Genomic DNA, 20,053 nt, shown 5'->3' with positions numbered 1-20,053 from the left:
GCTGGAGCCGCAACGCGCCTCCGCGCTCCTCGCCGCTTCCAACCCCGCGGCCGCCGCTCCTCTAGCAGTGGGCACACACACCCTGAGGACGTCAACCAGAGCCTGGCCGAGTGGAAGCTCTTTATTTACAACCGGACCACCGGAGAGTTCCTGGGGTGCACCGCCAAGAGCTGAGGTTTGATCTTGCTCTTCTACCTAGTCTTTTATGGGTTCCTGGCTGCACTCTTTTCATTCACAATGTGGGCCATGCTTCAGACTCTGAATGATGAGGTTCCAAAATACCGTGACCAGATTCCTAGTCCAGGTAATTATGTTGTGATTATTATGGGTTCTAACAAAATTGGATTATATTTTATCTTCTCTGGAAGTCTGTATTATAGAGCAGGTAGGAGATGGTAAATTTCAGAGTCAAATAATGTGAAAGTTTTTGTTTGTTTAATATTTACATGCTGATACAAAGACCTTTAATATTTACATGCTGATATAAAGACCTTTAATATTTACACAGTGATACAAAAACTTGGCTGATAAATCTTGAGTCTTGCCAAGGGTAAACAGAAATAAATATTGAGGGTTAAAGTAAAGCCACATTGATGAATATAGTTATAAGTGATGCTTATGAATATTGAGTAGCAGTTTCACTTTGCCCTGAGTAATTTACTTATATATATTTCAGCTCTAGCTTGGGTTAAAGCATTGGTCGCAGCACGCCAGGCCTCCCTGTCCATCACCAACTCCCGGAGTTCACTCAGACTCACGTCCATCGAGTTAGTGATGCCATCCAGCCGTCTCATCCTCTCTCGGCCCCTTCTCCTCCTGCCCCCAATCCCTCCCAGCATCAGAGTCTTTTCCAATGAGTCAACTCTTCACATGAGGTGGCCAAAGGACTGGAGTTTCAGCTTTAGCATCATTCCTTCCAAAGAAATCCCAGGGCTGATCTCTTTCAGAATGGACTGGTTGTATCTCCTTGCAGTCCAAGGGACTCTCAAGAGTCTTCTCTGACACCACAGTTCAAAAGCATCAATTCTTCGGTGCTCAGCCTTCTTCACAGTCCAACTCTCACATCCATACACGACCACAGGAAAAACCATAGCCTTGACTAGACGGACTTTTGTTGGCAAAGTAATGTCTCTGCTTTTGAATATGCTATCTAGGTTGGTCATAACTTTCCTTCCAAGGAGTAAGCGTCTTTTAATTTCATGGCTGCAGTCACCATCTGTAGTGGTTTTGGAGCCCAGAAAAATAAAGTCTGACACTGTTTCCACAAGTATTAAATAAGGATCTATTAATAGAGAATAAAATGAGTGTGCACTTAATATGTTTATTCTCTATGGATTGTCTTATGGGGAAAAAAATTCCTCTAGGATACTGGAGAATGTACTTTAGTACAGAAAAAAATCTTGACTGTAACACTTACTTATATCACATTTTCTCCCTCCCATATTTCTTCTTTTTAAAGTTTGTATTTGAATGCCAGCTCTGCCTTCATTGTTGCATATGGGCCTTTTCCTCACGCTGCTGGCAGTTTTTATGGAAGTAGGTAACAGTAAGGCCCAGAGACCCAGTGTAGCTGATTCCCACAAATATGAACAACTTCCGGAGATTGCAGCAAAGGGATGGCTCTCCGTGGAGGAGTACAGTTTGGCAGCAGGCAGAGTGGGCACACAAGTCAGGGAAGGTGGGAATCTGCAGGAGGTTTCTGTCCAGCACTGCTTCTGTTCCGGCTGTGATTTGCCCCCAAGGCTGTTCTGAAGATAATTTTGGTTCTCACAACTGCAGGTGCGCTACTGGTGTTGCTGAGCATCCCTGCAATGCGTGAGAACCCCCCCCACAAGAAAGACTCATCCAATCCAGAATGTCATTAGGACCACAGCTGAGGAACTCTAGTCTAGATCCTTGCTCACTGCATGGACTTCTCAGCCATAGCAGCAGCGAGAATGAACCAGTTTCCCCAACCAGTTTGTTCTAACGGCTTTTTTCCTTTGTCTAGCTGATTTTATCAAAATATCATGAATAACTCCGTTAATCTTTCTGACCATATATCTAGGACCAGCTCTATGCTGATTTTTTCCCTCATGTCTCATTATAGCCCTGTTTTCTTTGTCCCTACATGAATTCTAAGATAATTATTTCTCTTGCTGCCTTACTATTGAACATAAGCGGATATATTTCAGAAATATTGAACCATTTATAATTGCATGAATAATATAAGCAGTAAAATGTATTCAATATACGTTTTAAGTATATAGTTTTAAACTGAGTTCCTTAAATATAAAGAAAATGTTAAATGAATCAGAAGTTTATAGTTTTGCCATGGGATTTTAAATTATGTTGCCGCACAGGATGCAGAGATAAGCGCAGCACATTAATACAGCCATGCTGTGGGCATGTTCTTGTTGTTCATTCGTTGTGTCCTGCTCTTGGCGACCCGGTGGACTGCAGCACACCAGGCTTCCGGCTGTGGGCATGACCCCCAGAATACCTGATCCCTGAAGCCCTGATCTGTGTTTAAGTGTGCATAGTTAGCTCCCAAAGAGAAGCTAAAGTTGTGATCATCTAAATCCAAGTGATCTGATATGTTGAAGTAGTAACTGAATTGGAGCTTTTTTGTGTACATATGGAATAAGACTTGCTCTGCCTTTTTGAAAATCATTGGGTAGCCTCGGATTGAGTTTAACTCAAGAGCCTTGCAAATCAACACAGGCAAGCATTTAGGATTTGAAAGACATAGATTTGATCTAATATGAATTAGATGTCTGAGAAATTTTAATGAAAACTAAAATAGCCTTGGTTGTTGTTTATCTTTAGATTTAACGCAAGACTTATCTATAGTAACTGATGTATGGGGAATGTTTAGTGACTAGTGAAAATTTTAGGGTTTTTTTTATTTTAAGCCTTTTGTGCAAGACAAAGTAGATCTAATGCTTTTAAATCTAGGAAAGCTTAAAGTTGGAAGCCTGATTGTGTTTGTTGCACAAAAACATGCTTACATTTTCTGCTAATAAACTCATGCAGACATGTTCTAGAGACATGGTTGTTGATTGCTGATATGAAATTGTTGGTGGTTATATGCCAGTTCGGTATGAGAGAACTACATTTTAGTTACAGAGCAGTGTTTATTACTGAAAGAAGAATATTTAATTATAGATTTTAAATTGTATAGGTCTCTTTCGTTGAATAAGGTTTGCTTTCTTTATGAATGCTTCCATAGAGCTGTAATTTCAGTGACAGAAGTGCTTAGATTTTGATTTGCTAAAATTTTCTCCATGTATTAACGACAAATTGGCAAACCCTAAAACACTGAATAGAAAATGAATGTAGAAAGTACAAAGTAAAATTTGTGTCTTTTCACTAAGGACCAGAGCAATTCTAAGATTTAGAGGTGGTTTCTAATTGGTTTTGTCTGAAGTGACTTTGAAGACTTTGGGATTCTTTCCTTTTAGATGTCTTTTTGTAGTCAGACATAAGTGGGGAGTTCTTGGTGGTTCTCTGAATCTACCTGTGAACACAATGTCCACATAATTTATTGAGACCTTCCTTTTTAGAGATAAGAGGGTAAGGAGAAGGAAAGAGAGAAGGGAATTTGCTGCAGTTAATTTCCCCCGTTTTCTCTTATCTCTATAGGACTTATGGTTTTTCCAAAACCAGTGTCGGCGTTGGATTTTTCATTCAGCCTGTCTGATACAGAATCCTATCAAGGGTACATTGATGACCTTAAGAAATTTCTAAAGCGTAAGTATGATTTTTTAGGGTAAGGTAAAAGATTCTAGTTGTTATAGAAACTAGTACCAAATTATGATTACTTTTAAAAACATTGTTCTTAGAGTTTGTTTTGCCTTTTTCTTTCTCTTTCTGCTAAAGAGAGGACTGGGCAAGTAGAATTATGATTATTGATGAGGAATTTATGATTATTTTATATTCCAACTTCTGGAAAGTGTAGAGTTCTAAACCTAATGGGTAGTTGATTTGATTTTTTTTTAAAACTACCCTATATAAATACATGAGTAAGTTCATTGAGGCATAACATTTATACCTGCGTTAAATAGCATTTGACTAAAGAGCAAAACTATATTATAAATCTTGCCTCCTAAGTATTTGGGCCTTTGGATCCAAAGTAGTGCTTGTGTGAGAGTGAGGAATGGTGTTTTATCACTAAAAGAAGTCTTCCCAGTTGTTAGTTTTCCCAAGCTGCTGCTAAGTCACTTCAGTCGTGTCCAACTCTGTGCGACCCCATAGACAGCAGCCCACGAGGCTCCTCCGTCCCTGGGATTCTCCAGGCAAGAACACTGGAGTGGGTTGCCGTTTCCTTGTCCAGTGCATGAAAGTGAAAAGTGAAAGTGAAGTCGCTCAGTCGTGTCCGACTCTTAGTGACCCCATGGACTGCAGCCCACCAGGCTCCTCCGTCCCTGGTTACGGGTTTGTAAAGCTTTCGAATAGCCCAGTTTTCTCTGCGTTTTGCTTTCCCTAACTCTGTGGTATTAGCATTTGAATGAATAGGCAGCTCTTCCTCAGCTGCTCTCCCCTGCAGTTGCTCCTTAGAATGTGTAGGACTCCATTGCCAAGATCACTGATGAAGCTCCCTATATCACCTTCTCGTTTGCTTGTGTAACTTGCTCTGACTATTTGTCTGCCTCTCGGGGACTTCCAGTTCACTGATCCCTTTATTTTATTCCAATCTCTCCACTCTCAGCTTCTCTACTGGACAGGCTTATCAGTTCCATAGTTTTTCATTTCAATTTTATAGAAGCTAGTACTCTAAAATCCTTTGCCTCTTATTCCATTTGTATAAACTTGCAAATTGAAGAAGCTATGTAATTCCTAGATGGATGAGCCCTTCCTTCGAGTCTGCCTTCTGAGGACTAAGTAAACTGTGAACACTTGATCACCTCCCTCAAATGGACCCAGTCTACTGCCTGGAAGACCTGCTGAAATTCTCTGAAGGGATTATTTCCAACCTCTACTCAAAACTAGCTCCTTAGCTCCTCCGACTCCCACCCCCCGCCTGTTAACTCACTTTCTTCGTATAATCTGGTTTCCTGATTCAAGAGAAAGTAGAAATACTCAAGTGGAAACTCCAGGTTTCTGCAACTGTGGTATTCCTCTTGCTCTGACAAGGGAAGCTGCCCTTCCTCTTATCTGTGCCCACCTGTCCACTCTCACTGCCTCAGAAACATGGTGCTAATTACTGATCCTTCTCGTATATATGTTTAGCTTCTCTGTTGGATTCCTTCGGTCAACATGCAAAAATCCTCAACTCCCATCTTAAAAACCTTTTGATCCTGTACCTTCTAATAGCTACCTTGCTAAATCTCTTTTCTTTGATAGTTAAATATATACTTATTATTTAAATAGAGATGTTTTGTGAAAGTGTAATTCATGGTTTAAAAGACAAATAGTAAAGAAAGCCCTGTAATTAGAACAGTAGTTCCCTGCCCTACTCCATTCTAGCTTCAGTCCTTTGCTTTATTCAACAGAGGATGTGGTTTTTTTGTGTATGTTAAGCACTCTAATTTCCATCAGTGAACAAATGAAAATTTCCTGAGTTCCTGGAGTTTTTATAACCTAGTGGTGTGTTAGAAAGTAATAAGTGCTGTGGAGGAAAATAAGGCAGAGAAAGGAAATAGAGTTAAGAGAATCACAATTTTAAAGAGAGTGGCCTGGGAAGGCCTCATTGAAAGGGGATGTTTGAGGAGAACTCTGAGAATGAGGGAACTAGCCGTGTAGCTGTCTAGCAGTAGGTGGGAAGGCCCTGAGGCTCATAAGGTCCAGTGTGTTACAAGTTTGTCATGGAAGCCAGAGGGGCTGGATGAAGTGAGTGGGGAGAATGTAGTAGGGGTTGAGGTCAGGGAGGCCTTAGAGGCTGTTGCTCAGTTCTTTGACTTTCACAGCAAACAAGATGGAAGTTCTTAAGCAGAAAATAACAACTCACAGATTTTTAAAGGATCACTCAGGCTGTATTTTGAGACTAGATTCTAGGTGAGGAACCAAGGAGGCTAGTCAAAAGCCCATTGCAGTCACCCAGGTGAGTGGAGATCATGGCTTGGAACTGGAACATTGAAGGCTGTGAAAAATTATCTGATTGTGGATATATTTTCAACAGGAAATAACTTCATGCTTTCGAACTTTTTCTTACAAAACTTTTCTTCTTTACTTTTTTAATTGAAATTTTATTTGTTTGGCTACATTGGGTCTTAATTGTGGTGCACCAGCTCTCTCATTGTGGCACACAGGCTTAGTTGTTCCACAGCACGTGGGATCGTAGTTCCCCAACCAGGGATCAAAGCTGTGTCCCCTGCGCTGCAAGGTGGGTTCTTAACTTTTAGACCACCAGGGAAGTCCCCTACCACTTTTATGTATTGTCTTGTCTTCCTTTTATGTTAGATGAGGATTTAGCTCACATGCCTCAGATGTCCCCTTATTTTCAATTCAAAAGTAATTGAACTACTAAGTTGTTTTCATTATTGTTTGCCTTTTTATACTTGTCTTTACATAAGACTTTCATCTAACTCTTTTATTTGTATATTGTCATATGAGGTATTCTCTTAAGTCCTTTTTGCTGCAAACTCCTTCCTAAGTCTTTGCCGTTGCTGTAGTCTGCACTTGTTTCTGTTCAGGCATCCACCACCCAGCTATCATTTGGGGACTTCGTTTGATCATTTTTGAATTGGATTCACTGTTTCTTGGCTCCTGCTTTATTATTCTTTATTTACTTTCTAGTTTTGGTGGCATATGTTCTCAAATAACTTTGTAAGAAAAGATACATGAATACTGTTCCATGGTATATTTACCACTATACTAGTTAGCCATAAAAAGGAATGAAATCTTGCTGTTCGCAACAACGTGGGTGGGCCCTGAGGACATGATGCTATGTGAAATAGGTCAAACAGAGACACACAACAAATGGTCTCACTTATGTGTGGAATATAAGAAACAGAACAAGCAAGAAAACCAAACTCATAGATCCAGAAAAGACGTGGTCGCCAAGGGCAGCAGGAGGCGGAGGTGAAATGATGAAAGATGATCAGAAGGTCCAGTCTTCCAGTTATAGGTGAATAAGCCCTGGGGATATGATACACAGCACAGTGACTGCTGTTGGCAATATTGTATTGTGTATTTGGAAGTTGCTAACAGAATAGATCTTAAAAGTCCTCATCACAAGAAAAAGAATTTGTAACTGTATGTGGGAGCAAGATATTAACTAGATTTACCATGGTGATTTCACAATGTATACAAATAATTTAAGCATTCATTGTGTTGTACACCTGAAACTAATGTTATACGTGGATTACATTTCAACTTATATTTCAGTTAAAAAATTTTAAAGATACATGTAATTTAAGTTTTTAGTCCTTTCATTTCTGAAAGTGACCGCATTTTGCTTGTATTGTTTGTAGTTTAACTAAATATAGAATTTTATCAATAGTTCCTTTGTATCTACCTTTTTCTGTTCAGCACTGTTTGTTTTTTGTTTTTGTGTTTGATTATATTGCCTTCGGTTCTAAAATTTTGTATTGGTGTCAGTCTCTAGTGTCATTTTGCGGAATACTGGATGGGGTCTTTCAGGATGAAGACTTGGGTCCTCCAGTTGAGGAAACTATTATTACTTGAAAATTTCCTCACCTCACTTTTCTGGTCCTCTTTCTAGAACTATTCTGTTAGTTGTTGGGTATTTGCTCTCTCATTTTCTGTTCTTACTTTATTATACTGGGGGGTTACTTTCATATCTTTAATGTTAATCATCCCCGTTCCCTTTTTTTAAACTTTGAATTGTCATTGTTGTTCTTAGGGATGCGTTTCTCATGTTTAGAAGATAGTCTCCTGTTAAAGGATACACTATCTTGGTTTTTTCCCCTATAAATACTAATTAGAACTTAACATTTTATCTAGTTCAGATGATCCCTTTCAGATGTTTCCCCACCCCCCGTTTACCTACACCTCTTTATGTCTTCCTTTAGGCTTTCCTTGAAAATGTGGGGTTCTTTGGTTGCTCTCTCTGAGAAGATGACCTTTCTGTGCTCCCATCATGCCCAGCATAGGGACATCTTCGTATTCTGACCATTTATCATCCAACTCTTTGCACTTATCTAGGTTTTGTGTAGAAGTGGAAGTTGGCATCATACGAAAATGATCCCTGATGAACTGTACCAACAGAGTATATACAGGAGAGGCCCTTGGAGGCTACTGGTGTAGGCCTTGAATACTTTCTGCAGAATTGTGCCAGAAAAGTCAAAAAAGGAGTGATAAATGTCAGTGGCTCTTTTCTGTTGTAAAAGTTTACCCCCTTCCCCCTTACCCCAATACCTAAGTCATTCTTGGCTTTTAAATTGGTACATGGTTCCAATGGTATCCTAATTTTTGGTAAATGAAGAAAGCAAAAATTTTGACCTTTTTTTTTTTTTAAGGGGGAAAATCTGTATTCGATTACCCTGCTGAACCCCGGGGTCAGTCACTGCCCTGGGAACTAAGATCCCTCAAGCCTCATAGCATGACAAGCAGGCAAACAAATTTTAAATAAATAGTTAAAATTAACTAACCAGGCTTCCCAGGTAGCTCAGTGGTAAAAAATCCACCTGCCAATGCAGGAGATGGAGGTTTGGTTCCTGGGTCAGGAAGATTCCCCTGGAGAAGGAAATAGCAACCCAGTCTTAATATTCTTGCTTGGAAAATCTCATGGCCAGAGACGCCTGGTAGAGTCAGACATGACTTAGCAACTGAACGACAAAACTAAATGTGTTTACTTGGAAATTTTGGTTCCAGTTTTGGTTCAGTTCATTTTAGGTGGCTTTTTTTCTGGTACCAGTTATCCCCACTCACTGACCATGAGACGTTGTGATACCATGCCTTGACTGTTGATTAGTGAGTATCTTGCAGTAGCCTAAGCTCATTCAGGACAGAGACCACAGCAGACCTGCTTACTGCTGTGCCACCTTTTTGTCTAACACCGTGCCAAGTGCACAACACACATTTGAAAACCACTGAGTTGTCTGCCTCTCCTTTCTTCCCCATCTCCAAGTTGTAACCATTTTGCTCCCCTGTCACTTTGAATCTATCTCGTTACCTCAGCCTCTGCTGAAAACACCGTTTGGTAAGCTAACATTACCTCACATGGACCCTTTCACTGATTAGCTCTGTTGCAGTCCGTTTAGAATATAGGTTTAGAACATAGAATATAGATAGCTCCGTGTATCTTTAGGCCCTTCGGTTATGATTTCATTGAGCAGTGTCTTCCCCACTGCGATGTAAGTAAGCTCCGTAAGGGTGGCCGCCATGCCTTTTTATTTCCTCACCATTTTGCCTTTTGGGCCAAGAACATGGAAAGCATTCAGATAATGTTGTAGCCATGGCTGGTGCCACCTAATGGTGACGAAAGAGATCCCTCTGTCATCCAGTTTGTATTGAAATTAAATAAACTGTAAAGCACTGGATAGCCGTTAGAAGTTAGAGGAACAGACTTAACGTTCTTGCCCTAAAATTTCCCAGTGCGTGGCCTGTTGTTTTTGTGTTGGAAGAATATTGTCCAAAGGGTGACACGGTTCTGGTTGTGTTTAAGGTCCTTTTTGACTGATCTATTCACACATACATATTTCCTTTTTAGCATATGGCTTAGAAGAACAGAAGAATCTCACAGATTGTACCAATGGAACCTTTTTTGAGCAGAAGGGTCCAGAATACACAGCATGTCAGTTTCCTCTTGCCTTACTTGAAGCATGCAGTGGTGTGGATGATCCCACGTTTGGCTACCAAGAAGGAAAGCCTTGTATTCTTGTGAAAATGAACAGAGTATGTACAAAATTTGCTGCTGCTGCTTTTTTCTAATTTCCTATTAAGCTGACAACTGTTTATTCAGTGCTATCTCATTTGGTGGTAGCTTATGTAAAAGGTTAGCAGTGGGTTCATAAGTTAGTCATAAATTAGGGAGTAACACAACTTCGGCTTTTCTCTTTTGGAGCTAGCTACACACACACACTTAAGTGTAGATCAGGGCTTCAGGCATCAGGTATTCTGGGGGTCGTGCCCACAGCATGGTGGTATTAATGTGCTGTGCTCATCTTCACATCTGAACAGTAATGTAATTTAAAATCCCATGGCAGATCTGTGAACTTTGGGCTCATTTAACTTTTTCTGAATAGCTTTACAGTATACAACTATGTAATTAATGGTAAAAATACAGATAAAGTTGTATTAAAATGAGCCTATCCAGCATTATGCTATGTTGTCCAGAAGAAGTGCCTGAATTGTATAGCCACCAGCAAACCAAGAAGCTAATAATGTTCTCTATGTCTAAGTAATAGTGTCTTGGGGTCATTGGGCAAAAGGAAGATGCTTTCCTTGCATAATGAAGTGATCGCCTAACCCTGTGCCTTGCTACTGTCTAAATGTACTGCAGAGTTGTGTTCCAATCCAGGTAACCTGTTGATACCTGCATGGTCTCTCCTGAAGAGTGAAATCATTCCTGGTCATTTATTCAGAGAATAGGCAGGTTCCTGAACAGGTGCAGACCTCTCAGGGTCTTGAGTATACACATCACTGAAGTCAACATCCCTAATAAGACTGAAACTTGAGTCTTCTGAAGCTGGCACTGCTAGATAAGGAGTTTCCCTTAGGGAGAGCCAGCTAGATGCTTAGGTGTCCAGACTGGCTTCCCTCCAGTCTGTCCTTCCCTCCCTCTGTGGATGATGACAGTTCTCTGATTACCCCTTAGCACTGTAGAGATCATTCTGAAACATTGCCTGACACATGGTAGGCACTGTAAGAATTAAGGTTAAAGTGGAGGTGAAACTAAAGGCAAGGTAGGCGGGCAGCAAGTGGGAGCAATGTGAACAGCTATTTGAAGGGGACCCCTACTTTCCCTAGAAGTGCTAGGGAGCTCATACATACCACATACTGTTAAATAAAGTAGAAGTGGGTTTTCATAGTCGACACAAGAAATGATCTTCATGGTCATCCATAGTTGACTGAAGGGACTGAATGGTCCCATCTTTAAAATGGGTATCGGTGGAGAATTGATTCTAGGACTGCTGAGGACATCAAAATCTGGGGATGTACAAGTTCCTTCTATAAAGTGGTGCAGTTTGTGTATAACCTGTGCACATCCTCCTGTGTACTTAAAAGCATCTCTAGATTACTTACACTTAATCCAGTGTAGATGCTGTGTAAAATAGTTGTCAACACACAGGAAATTTGAGTGTTGCTTTGGAACTTTTTGGAATTTTTGTGCTCAACTGTTTTCAGTGTGTGATTGGTTGAATTCACAGGTGTGGAACCCGTGGGTAGGAAGGGCAAACTGTAATGTGAAATCAGGTGATCCAGCTTTTAAGGTTGATTGAATTTATTCTCTTTAACAGGAATGCCTTTTGTAATCATTGCCTCCTAGAAGTATCCTCGCGACACCTAGTTTAATGGAACACTTGTTCCCAATAGAAAACCAAGAGAAGAAGCTCTGGTTCCTTCTCCCACGGGGCCAAACTTCCAAGTTTATTTTCTTTGCCAGTATGTCCACTGAATAATGAGGGTCTGAGACTGTAGTTGCTGATGGAGGCAGAACTTGGCAGGGCTTGACAGGAAGATATTATCAGGCAAATGGGAATCAGTACTGAGATGCTACAAGGAGTGTAGGTGGGCATCAAATCCCAGTATAGTTTGTTCCAGTCATTGCAAGGACACAGATAGTTATTGTTCTTGAAATTATTATTTAGGCTGCAACACTACTTTTCTTTGGGGGAGAGTACTTATATTTTCTTATATTTTAAGGCATTCACATTAAAATGCATATAAGTTATAAACTAAAATGTATATAAATTCAAGATGTCAAAAATCCTCACAAAATGCATGGATAAATATCTGATCATTCACACAGTTAGTTATTTCAACTACATACATGAAAGTAGCTTCATTACATAGAGCTGAATGGTCCCATCTTTAAAATGGGATTCATTCAGTGTATGTGTTTTATAGATCTGATACAGTAGGGTTCTGTAGAAGCCTATGGAAACATGGTTGGGTGGTGACCTAACATTTTCATGAAGAACAGTTACTTCTTATATTATGCCTTTGCAGTGCTTATTTGTGTTAGTGATGTCTTAACATAAATAATGTAAAGATTTCTATTATTTTAAGGGGAGCAAAGTACAATAATACTGTGTTTCAGTCAATTTTTTGATGACTTAATTTTCTAAATTGCCCCAGTACTATAATGAGATAGATAATTGGTAAGATTATTATATTGAAAAGTCTATTCTATTCCTCTAAAATAAAATCAAAAGGCAAATGTAAAAGATGTTAAGGCAGTGGCTTCCCTCATAGCTCAGTTGGTAAAGAATCTGCCTGAAATGCAGGAGACCTGGGTCGGGAAGATCCACTGGAGAAGGAAATGGCAACTCACTCCAGTATTCTTACCTGGAGAATCCCATGGACAAAGGAGCCTGGGAGGCTACAGTCCATGGGATCGCAAGAGTTGGACATGAGTTGTCGACTGAAGAGAGAGAATGTTCATCTCAGCCTTCCCATCTCTTGTCCTCACCAACAAAGGAGGAGGTTCTGTTGTATACAGTTGTGATGTTTCAGTTAATCAGTGTTTCTTTACCTTAGATAATTGGATTAAAGCCTCAAGGAGAACCAAGGATAGACTGTACTGGAAAGGTCAGTATTCAGAAAATAACTGAATTTCTGTTGAAGTTCTAGTGTATCTTAAAAATACTTTAAAAGTCTAATGAATTTAGTCATTTTTTCCCTTCCCTGTCATATTTTAAAGTCCATTGTAGTGCCATTCTTAGAATAAACTCCTCCAGCCTTCTGTTTGCTAATGATAATGCGAAAAGACTTATTTTCTGTGTGCACTTGATATCACACTCTTTCCCTTTATATTTACATGTACCATATTTCATTGATTTTAAGATTCAATTTCTTTTTTCTACCTGAATAAAACTGAAATTGGAGTTGGCCTTATAATTGATAGTCTTAATAGTGTATAAAATTTTTTCCCTCTTAATACTACATAAATTGGTGTACATCAGTGGCATCTGAGATTTAATGAAACTCGGTATCTTTTCCTTAAGGTAGAGGCATTATTTTGCTCTCTTATCCCTACTTTATTTTTTCCAGAGTGCTGTGCTATTTTCATTTCATGATTTCTTTTGTTTTCTCTCCATGCTGCAAAGTGCAACTAAGACAAATATGTAAATGATGGGTAAGAGTTCTCAGGAGAAACTGTTAAGTTCTAAATTTAATTTTGTTACTGTGTAAAATAAAATATTAGCATTCCACCTCCAGTTAATAATGACAGAAGTGTCTTGATTGAAATGTTACATTGAAATCACTTCTGAAGTTGTTTGCCAAAGAAAACTGTAATCCCTTTTAATCATGAATGAATTTCTTATTTGGGCAGAAACTTGCTTGTGGTTCTCAAATCTGATCATGCCTCAGAACCACTTGGAGGGTCTTTTGGGTCCCAGTTCTGCAGGTTCTAACTCAGTAGGTCTGGGGTGACACCCCAAAGTTTGCATTTCTAATTAAGTTTCCAGGTATTGGTGATGCTGCTGGTCTGGGACCCATACTTTGAGAACTCCTGCTTTAGAGTATTGATCTATTTTGAGTATTTATTCGTTGTTTAGAGTAGTGTAAAAAGCCAGGAATTTTTGTGCTTTCTCATCTGGGTTGAAGTATGCATGTGTAACCATAGGCAACTTACTGGATCTCCTTATGCTGTAGTCAGCTCAGTAGGAAACTTGGATTAAAAATCAGGATCTCACTTAAAAACCAGATTCTGCATCTGAGGGGAGTTTTTCTTGGTATACAAATCCTTCTAAAACTATAGTGAGCCTCTACTCTACTGCCATCTCTTAAGACAGAAGAAAACGTTTCAGCTATGGGACAGATTTAGGAAATGTGTAACTCTGTGATCGCCTTTGCTTGCAAGTCTTTCCAAGAGAAGGTTCCCGAGGCCAGGTGTGAGCCCTCAGCCAGGTGGAAGTGCCGATTTTATGATAGTGTCCTGTGTTCAAGGGCGTTTACCTCTGAACGTGAGCAGACCATGTAGATACACTTGAGCCAGTGAGTCTATGGGGCCAACACCACCATGAAAGGAGAATGAACACACATACGCAGGCCAGAAGGGCAAAAGTTTTCCACTCCTTTCCCAAGGTTTCATTTCTGTAAGCCTGTGGCCAGTATAAACAACTTTGTGTAACTCTTCCCTTAGGGTTATAAATGGGTTTTTCTCCTTGTTTATCTGTTAGGTTTCTTTTGCTTCTAGAATAGTTGGGAGAAATGTTAATGAAAAATTTTGGTCTGATGACTCAAGTTTCAGTTGCTGTCCCTTTTGGTTTGAAGAGTTGTGTGGAAAGTATATAAACTAATCAAAATAGAGTTTTTGTTTTGTTGTGGAATATTTTTGTTTTTAGAAAAAAACACAGAATTGGAAGAAATGCTTATAAAATCTTGCATTACTCATAGGCTAGTTACAAAGGAGTAACCAGGTGGCATACATACATTTTAGAGGTGTGGCTATGTGAACAGATGGAAACCTTTATTGCATATCATCATATTGCTCTTTTCCATTAGATTTGTCTGTATCAAGTGTTCTTGGTGTAAATTCTTCAGTTGAATTACTTTTTATGTAGTATATTTCTTTTGTCTTACATTCTTAACTTTGATCTGCTTTAATTGCTTTTTATACAAGTTAAGAGTTCTGGAAACACTAAAACATTGATGATAGGACATGCTCTTAAAAGTAGCCTTTAATTTTAAAGAATGGTTCCTGCAAAAGATGTAATATTCATATTTATGTCATTAGTTTTTAAAATTTCCTCACAAAAATGAATCGTATTCATTAAAGAAAATTTAGAAAAATACAGAAGGAAAAATTTTGGTAGATTTTTGCCCAGAGATAACCACTGCTTAGGGCATTTGGTGTGTGTTCTTCAAATGATTTCCAAATGATGGTGATATAGAATAAACAGAATGCATTCATTTTAAATCTTTATTTTGTTTTCAGTGGAATTTAGTGACTGCTAGTAGAAAACCATGACATGCAGCTTTACCCTAAAATTTATCATTGTTCAGATACACCTTTATAAAATGCAAGTTTAAAATTCTACCAGCTTGATGGTGTTGATACAAACCAGTGGAGCAGTTCATTGAGCATGTGGCCATAACTGAGCCTCAGTTCCCCTCTGTGTAATTGATCGCACACACGAAAGGGTTGTTAGGCCTAAACAAGGTAAATATAAATTGAGCGTCGTATCTGGCTGAACATACACACTGAAGAGCTCAATAAACTGTAACCCAAGGAAAACCTTTTACATTTTGGGGAACATCTCTGTGTTTTTAGGAATTAAGCTCATATACTAAGGTTAAACAAAAGTAAGTAATGTACAGAAACACATTAAAGTGACTTTTTTTCTCCTGTGTAAAATGTTATTTTAGATTTCACATTTTTTAAATTAAGGAGTACAACATAAGATGGTATTTGAATAGTGGTTGAAAAAAGGCTTCTATACTTTTCTTAGCCTTGTTATTGCTTGTTCTTTTCACAGTTTTTGTTCTGGATCATTAGAACTTGCCCCCTTTTTGGAGTGTCATCAAATTAGTCTTTGCTGCCTTGTCTATATTGCTTATTCATGTGTTTCTCTCACCCCCCACACACGTGCTACTTCACAGTGGTTCAGTGAAGTAAGCAGAGAGTAGGCATTCCCTTAAGAGGAGAGTCTTAGTTTTGCTATAGTGTTTCCTGTTTTCTCTCTCAAGTAGAGATTAGTTTATTCACATCTACAATTCAAACATTTAGTAATGTTTTATATTACTGCTTTGTGACATTGCCACTGATTTTAATCACTTGATGTCTGTCATCTACTCAGTATGTGTAAAGTTACAGTCATTAATACTGGACCTATTCAGAATGTGTTACATGAGAAATTTTGTGAATTCGTTATTTTTCAGGAAGAATACTAGGTTTGTGTTTTTATTGTGTATAAAAGTTTTTTTGAGGTATGATTGATTTATAATATTACATAAGTTTTGGGTATACAACAGAATGATTCACAATTGTTAAATATTATACTCCATTTATAGTTATTATAAAATATTGATTCTATTCCTTGTGCTTGTACAATTTATCTTTAAACACGTGAATATAATTGCAGCAGTCATGTAATACCTTTAATTCACTTACATGTGCTCATAAAAGAATTCAAGGAAAATGTGATATTCAGATTGCATAAGAAGAGTATTAGCTCAGAGTACTTTAAATTTTCCCTTGAATTTTTTATCAGCTGCATAATCCATTCTACCTCTGACTACAGTTATCATAGTTGTTTTGCACCTGCTGCCTCCCAGGCCCGAGTGGCACATTCTGAGTTGTGGCAGCTATTGCTTCCCGGTCTGGAAATGCACAGTATTTTCATTTTAGAATTCATTGGTCCCAGACCTACTGGTGCACTTCTGCTGTCAATGGCTAGAGAACGGGTATTTGGTAGTTGGAACGCAGATATGATTTTACAGACAGTGCATGAGTAGATCCAGCTATAAGTTAAAGGGACTATCATGGAAATAAATCAGGAAATCAGGATAATTCATGTCAGGGGGTTTAAATCAACATGAGTAAGTCTTTTTTCAAAAAATCCTCTTGTAGCAAATGCAGTTGAAACAACATTGTAGTTTCTCCATACTGTTCATAATTGATATTGCTTTAATAAAAATATACTTTTAAAAACTATTTTTTGTGACCTAACAAGAGTTTCTTTTGTTTTCAACTTTAGAGCGAAAGCACAGCATTTCTATCAACTTATCCTTCCAATGGAACGATAGATTTAAAATATTTTCCATATTATGGGAAAAAACTGCATGTGAGTATTTAGAAATTCTTAAGTGGTTGAGACTCTTGGGAAGCCGGCACATCTGTATTAAAATGTCAGTTGTCTGGGTCAGGTAGACATATGCCCTGTGTGATGTGTGCGTCATCTGTTCTGGTTTTTACATACGTTGGTGATGGCAAATGGAGACTCCAGGTCTACAAGTGGAGTACAGAACGGAAGCAGATGAGTTAAAAGATGATTATTTTCAAAATAGCATTTTCTCTTTCATGTGATAGAGTGTGCTTATTTAAAGAATATAGAAAAGTGGTTAAGTCATTACCCAGAGATAACTATTATTGTAGTGGAATTTCTTCCACATTTTTTCTATAAGTGTATTTTATATATACATATATATGTATTATATATATATATATTTACCATTATACATATATAGTAGTAAACTTTTAATTTTATTTTGAAATAATTCTAAACTCAAGTGGCTTGCACCATACAGAGGATTCCTATTAACCTTTTACCCAACTTGCCTGTGTTGATGTTTTACATCATTTGTCGTATCAGTCTCCATATGTGTTTTTCACATGAACCCTTGGTCATAAGTTACAAACACGGTGCTTCTTTACACTAAATGCTCTTTACATTGAATTTCCTAAAAGTAAGGACATTATCATAATAACCATCATGTACTTAACAAAGGAAATCAGCTGAACTGTATTAATATCTGACCTACAGACCATGTTGAAATGTCACCAGTTGTTCCAGTAATGTTCTTTATTGCACAAGAAAGTGTTTTCCTGGTCCAGGTTGTTACATTCTTACATCTTTAGTTGCCTGTAACCTGCAACAGTTCCTCAGTCTGTCTGCTTCATGCCCTTGAACTCCTCGAAAATGAGTGCAGGCCTTTTGGGGCTTACTTTGTGGCTTATGTTCCTCAGTTTGAGTTTATCTGATGTTTTTCATGGTTAAATGTAGGTTGTGCATTTTTGGCATGAATGCCTCAGAAGAAATGGTATGTCCTTTTCAGAATGGCATGTCAGGAGGGAAGTGGTATCAATATAGTCTCATAGATTGTTACATAATTTAGCTGTTAATACGTTATAATCATTTATTTTGGTGCTAAAACTCTCCCGCATTTGGCTGGTGGAGACTGGCTCTAGCTTCTGTGTCTTGTAGGCATGTTCCCTGGATTCCTACAGCACTAACTTACTTTCTGGCACCACAAGGGGTCCAGGTTCATCTTATATTTTCCCTGCCTCGGCCCTGGAATTAGCCCTTAGTTCCTTTTAGTGAAGGCTTGTATTTAGAAACCAGTGATGGCAAAATAGTTATGAGTGTATTTGCATCAAGTTAAACAGCAACCGTAAGGATATTTAGAAACCTAAGTAGCATCAGTGAGGTAACCTTCCGCATGTTTATCAAACATATTAATAGATAAATACATGTTCTTCTCAAACACCTGGAACTGTCACAAAAATTTATCATAAAAAATGCATCTTCAAGTTTCATAGGATAGAAATATAATAATACCTTGTGATCAAATACAGTAAAACTAAAAATTATTGAAATAAAAGTGCCCTTCCTAAAGAGGGAGGAAGTGGGACCTCTCTATTAACTCTTGAGTAAAGAAGGGAACGTAAACCAAGTTTATAGAGTATCTAAAAATAATGAAACACAACATAATCACAATCTATGGAATACATTTAAAGCAGTGCTTAGAGGAAAATTCATAGTCATAAACACTTTGATCAGTAAAAAAAAAGTAAAAGTAAATGAATATTCAGTTAAGGAAAAAAAGCTAGAGGATAAAAAAATACATCTGATTAATAGGTTAAAATCTTGTTTGTTTTTTTAATTTTTAAAGAATAGGCAAGCTCCTAAAAAGTGTAGGTAAAGTTACTGTAGAATTTGAATTAATGTATTTTCCTCTATTCGCCAGGGGAACTACCTGCAGCCACTAGTTGCCGTCCAGGTCGGCTTTGGTAGTGATGCTGACGTAAGAGAAGTAATGGTTGAGTGCAAGATCGATGGATCACCCAACCTAAAAACCCAGAATGACCGTGACAAGTTTTTAGGACGAGTTGCATTCAAGATCACCATGCATGCATAGTAGGAGTTAGGATGTCTCTACAGAGTAAACGTTGTGTTGTCTGTCTTCATTTTGTATCAGCGGGACCTGCCATTCCAGAATTATGAGACCACCTTGAGGAAAGGTGGAGTGGTACATGACACTGGGATAACATAATGTGCTTCCAGATAATAGTGGTCCATGTCCTTCGGAGTAACTGCCTGTTGCCTCTGCTGCCTTTTGAACCATGTACAGTCACCAGGTGGCGACTGTGAACACCTGATTCTGAACATGTAGGTTGGGGGTCTTGTCCAATTTTTATGTGGTTTAATTGCCAAGTGTCTAAAGCTTAATGTGCTGTGCTATGTAAATATTTTATAGATTTAACACTGGTTAACTGTCATATTTTGATGCCAGCAAAATTTTAAGGGATAAAATGGTACCTGACCAACATCAAGTGACTTCATAGCTGCAAGAAATTCAGTGTGTGGAAAAGTTCTGTATCTGAAGAGGAAAAAGGAAAATAAAAGTGGATTTTAAAGGTTGGCTTGGATGTTTTGTAAAATTATTTTTTACGTGCTGAATTAGTTTGTGGATCTTTTGCTGCAAAACGTAAAAACAAACAGAAAGAGATAGTGATGGGATTACTTTTAACACTGGAACTAAATCTTTTAAAGTAGTTAGATTGAAGTATTTTAGACCATAGATAAAAACAGCATTTTTAGGTTGGTCATTAGGAATACACACCTAAATTTTTATGAAATTAAATTCATAAGATTTAAATTGTGCAAGAGTTTGTGGGGTCTTATGACTGCTTTTATTTAGCTGATTGTGGAGTAGACTCTAATAAAAAATAAAAATTGTGAAATATAAAAAACTTAAAACTTAGAACTTCAAACCAAACAATAGTTAAACTTCAGCATTGTTTGATTAGTGTCATGAAACACTTCCTCCTTCAATCTGAGGTGTTTGGTATGATTATTTGTCATAATGTCAGCTCCTTTCTCCTCACCTGAAAAAGGTGTGCTTCCCATACGGTCTGTGGTTTTTTTTTACCGCCCCCCTCCTTTTTTTTTTACTTTTCTCCTTAAAAACCAATGCTAGTATATTTGAGGCTTTGTTTGTGTTAGTGCAAGCCAGGAAGAGCAGGGACGCACCCAGCGGGTTCAGGAGTGGCTGT

General features: G+C 38.3%; 1 protein-coding gene across 2 annotated transcripts in view; it reads left to right on the top strand.

Moving 5' to 3' along the window:
- The window catches only part of ATP1B3 (ATPase, Na+/K+ transporting, beta 3 polypeptide), a 22,041-nt gene extending 2,615 nt beyond the window's left edge, over nt 1-19,426 (top strand). Inside the window, exons 1-6 of one of the 2 annotated variants that reach the window (XM_010858171.1) lie at nt 1-304; nt 3,625-3,732; nt 9,596-9,780; nt 12,589-12,639; nt 16,755-16,841; nt 18,745-19,426. In XM_010858171.1, coding sequence (XP_010856473.1) covers nt 238-304; nt 3,625-3,732; nt 9,596-9,780; nt 12,589-12,639; nt 16,755-16,841; nt 18,745-18,915 — 669 coding nt within the window. In that variant the 5' untranslated portion in view covers nt 1-237 and the 3' untranslated portion in view covers nt 18,916-19,426. The remainder of the gene's footprint in view (nt 305-3,624; nt 3,733-9,595; nt 9,781-12,588; nt 12,640-16,754; nt 16,842-18,744) is intronic. The other variant, XM_010858172.1, reaches the window with a different exon arrangement.
- Nucleotides 19,427-20,053: the final 627 nt, after the last annotated feature.

Source organism: Bison bison, unplaced genomic scaffold (genome assembly GCF_000754665.1).
Source record: "Bison bison bison isolate TAMUID 2011002044 unplaced genomic scaffold, Bison_UMD1.0 scf7180017864384, whole genome shotgun sequence".
NCBI classification, from domain to species: domain Eukaryota; kingdom Metazoa; phylum Chordata; class Mammalia; order Artiodactyla; family Bovidae; genus Bison; species Bison bison.
Note: the sequence above shows the minus strand (reverse complement) of the source record. Positions and strands in the feature narration are given on the sequence as shown.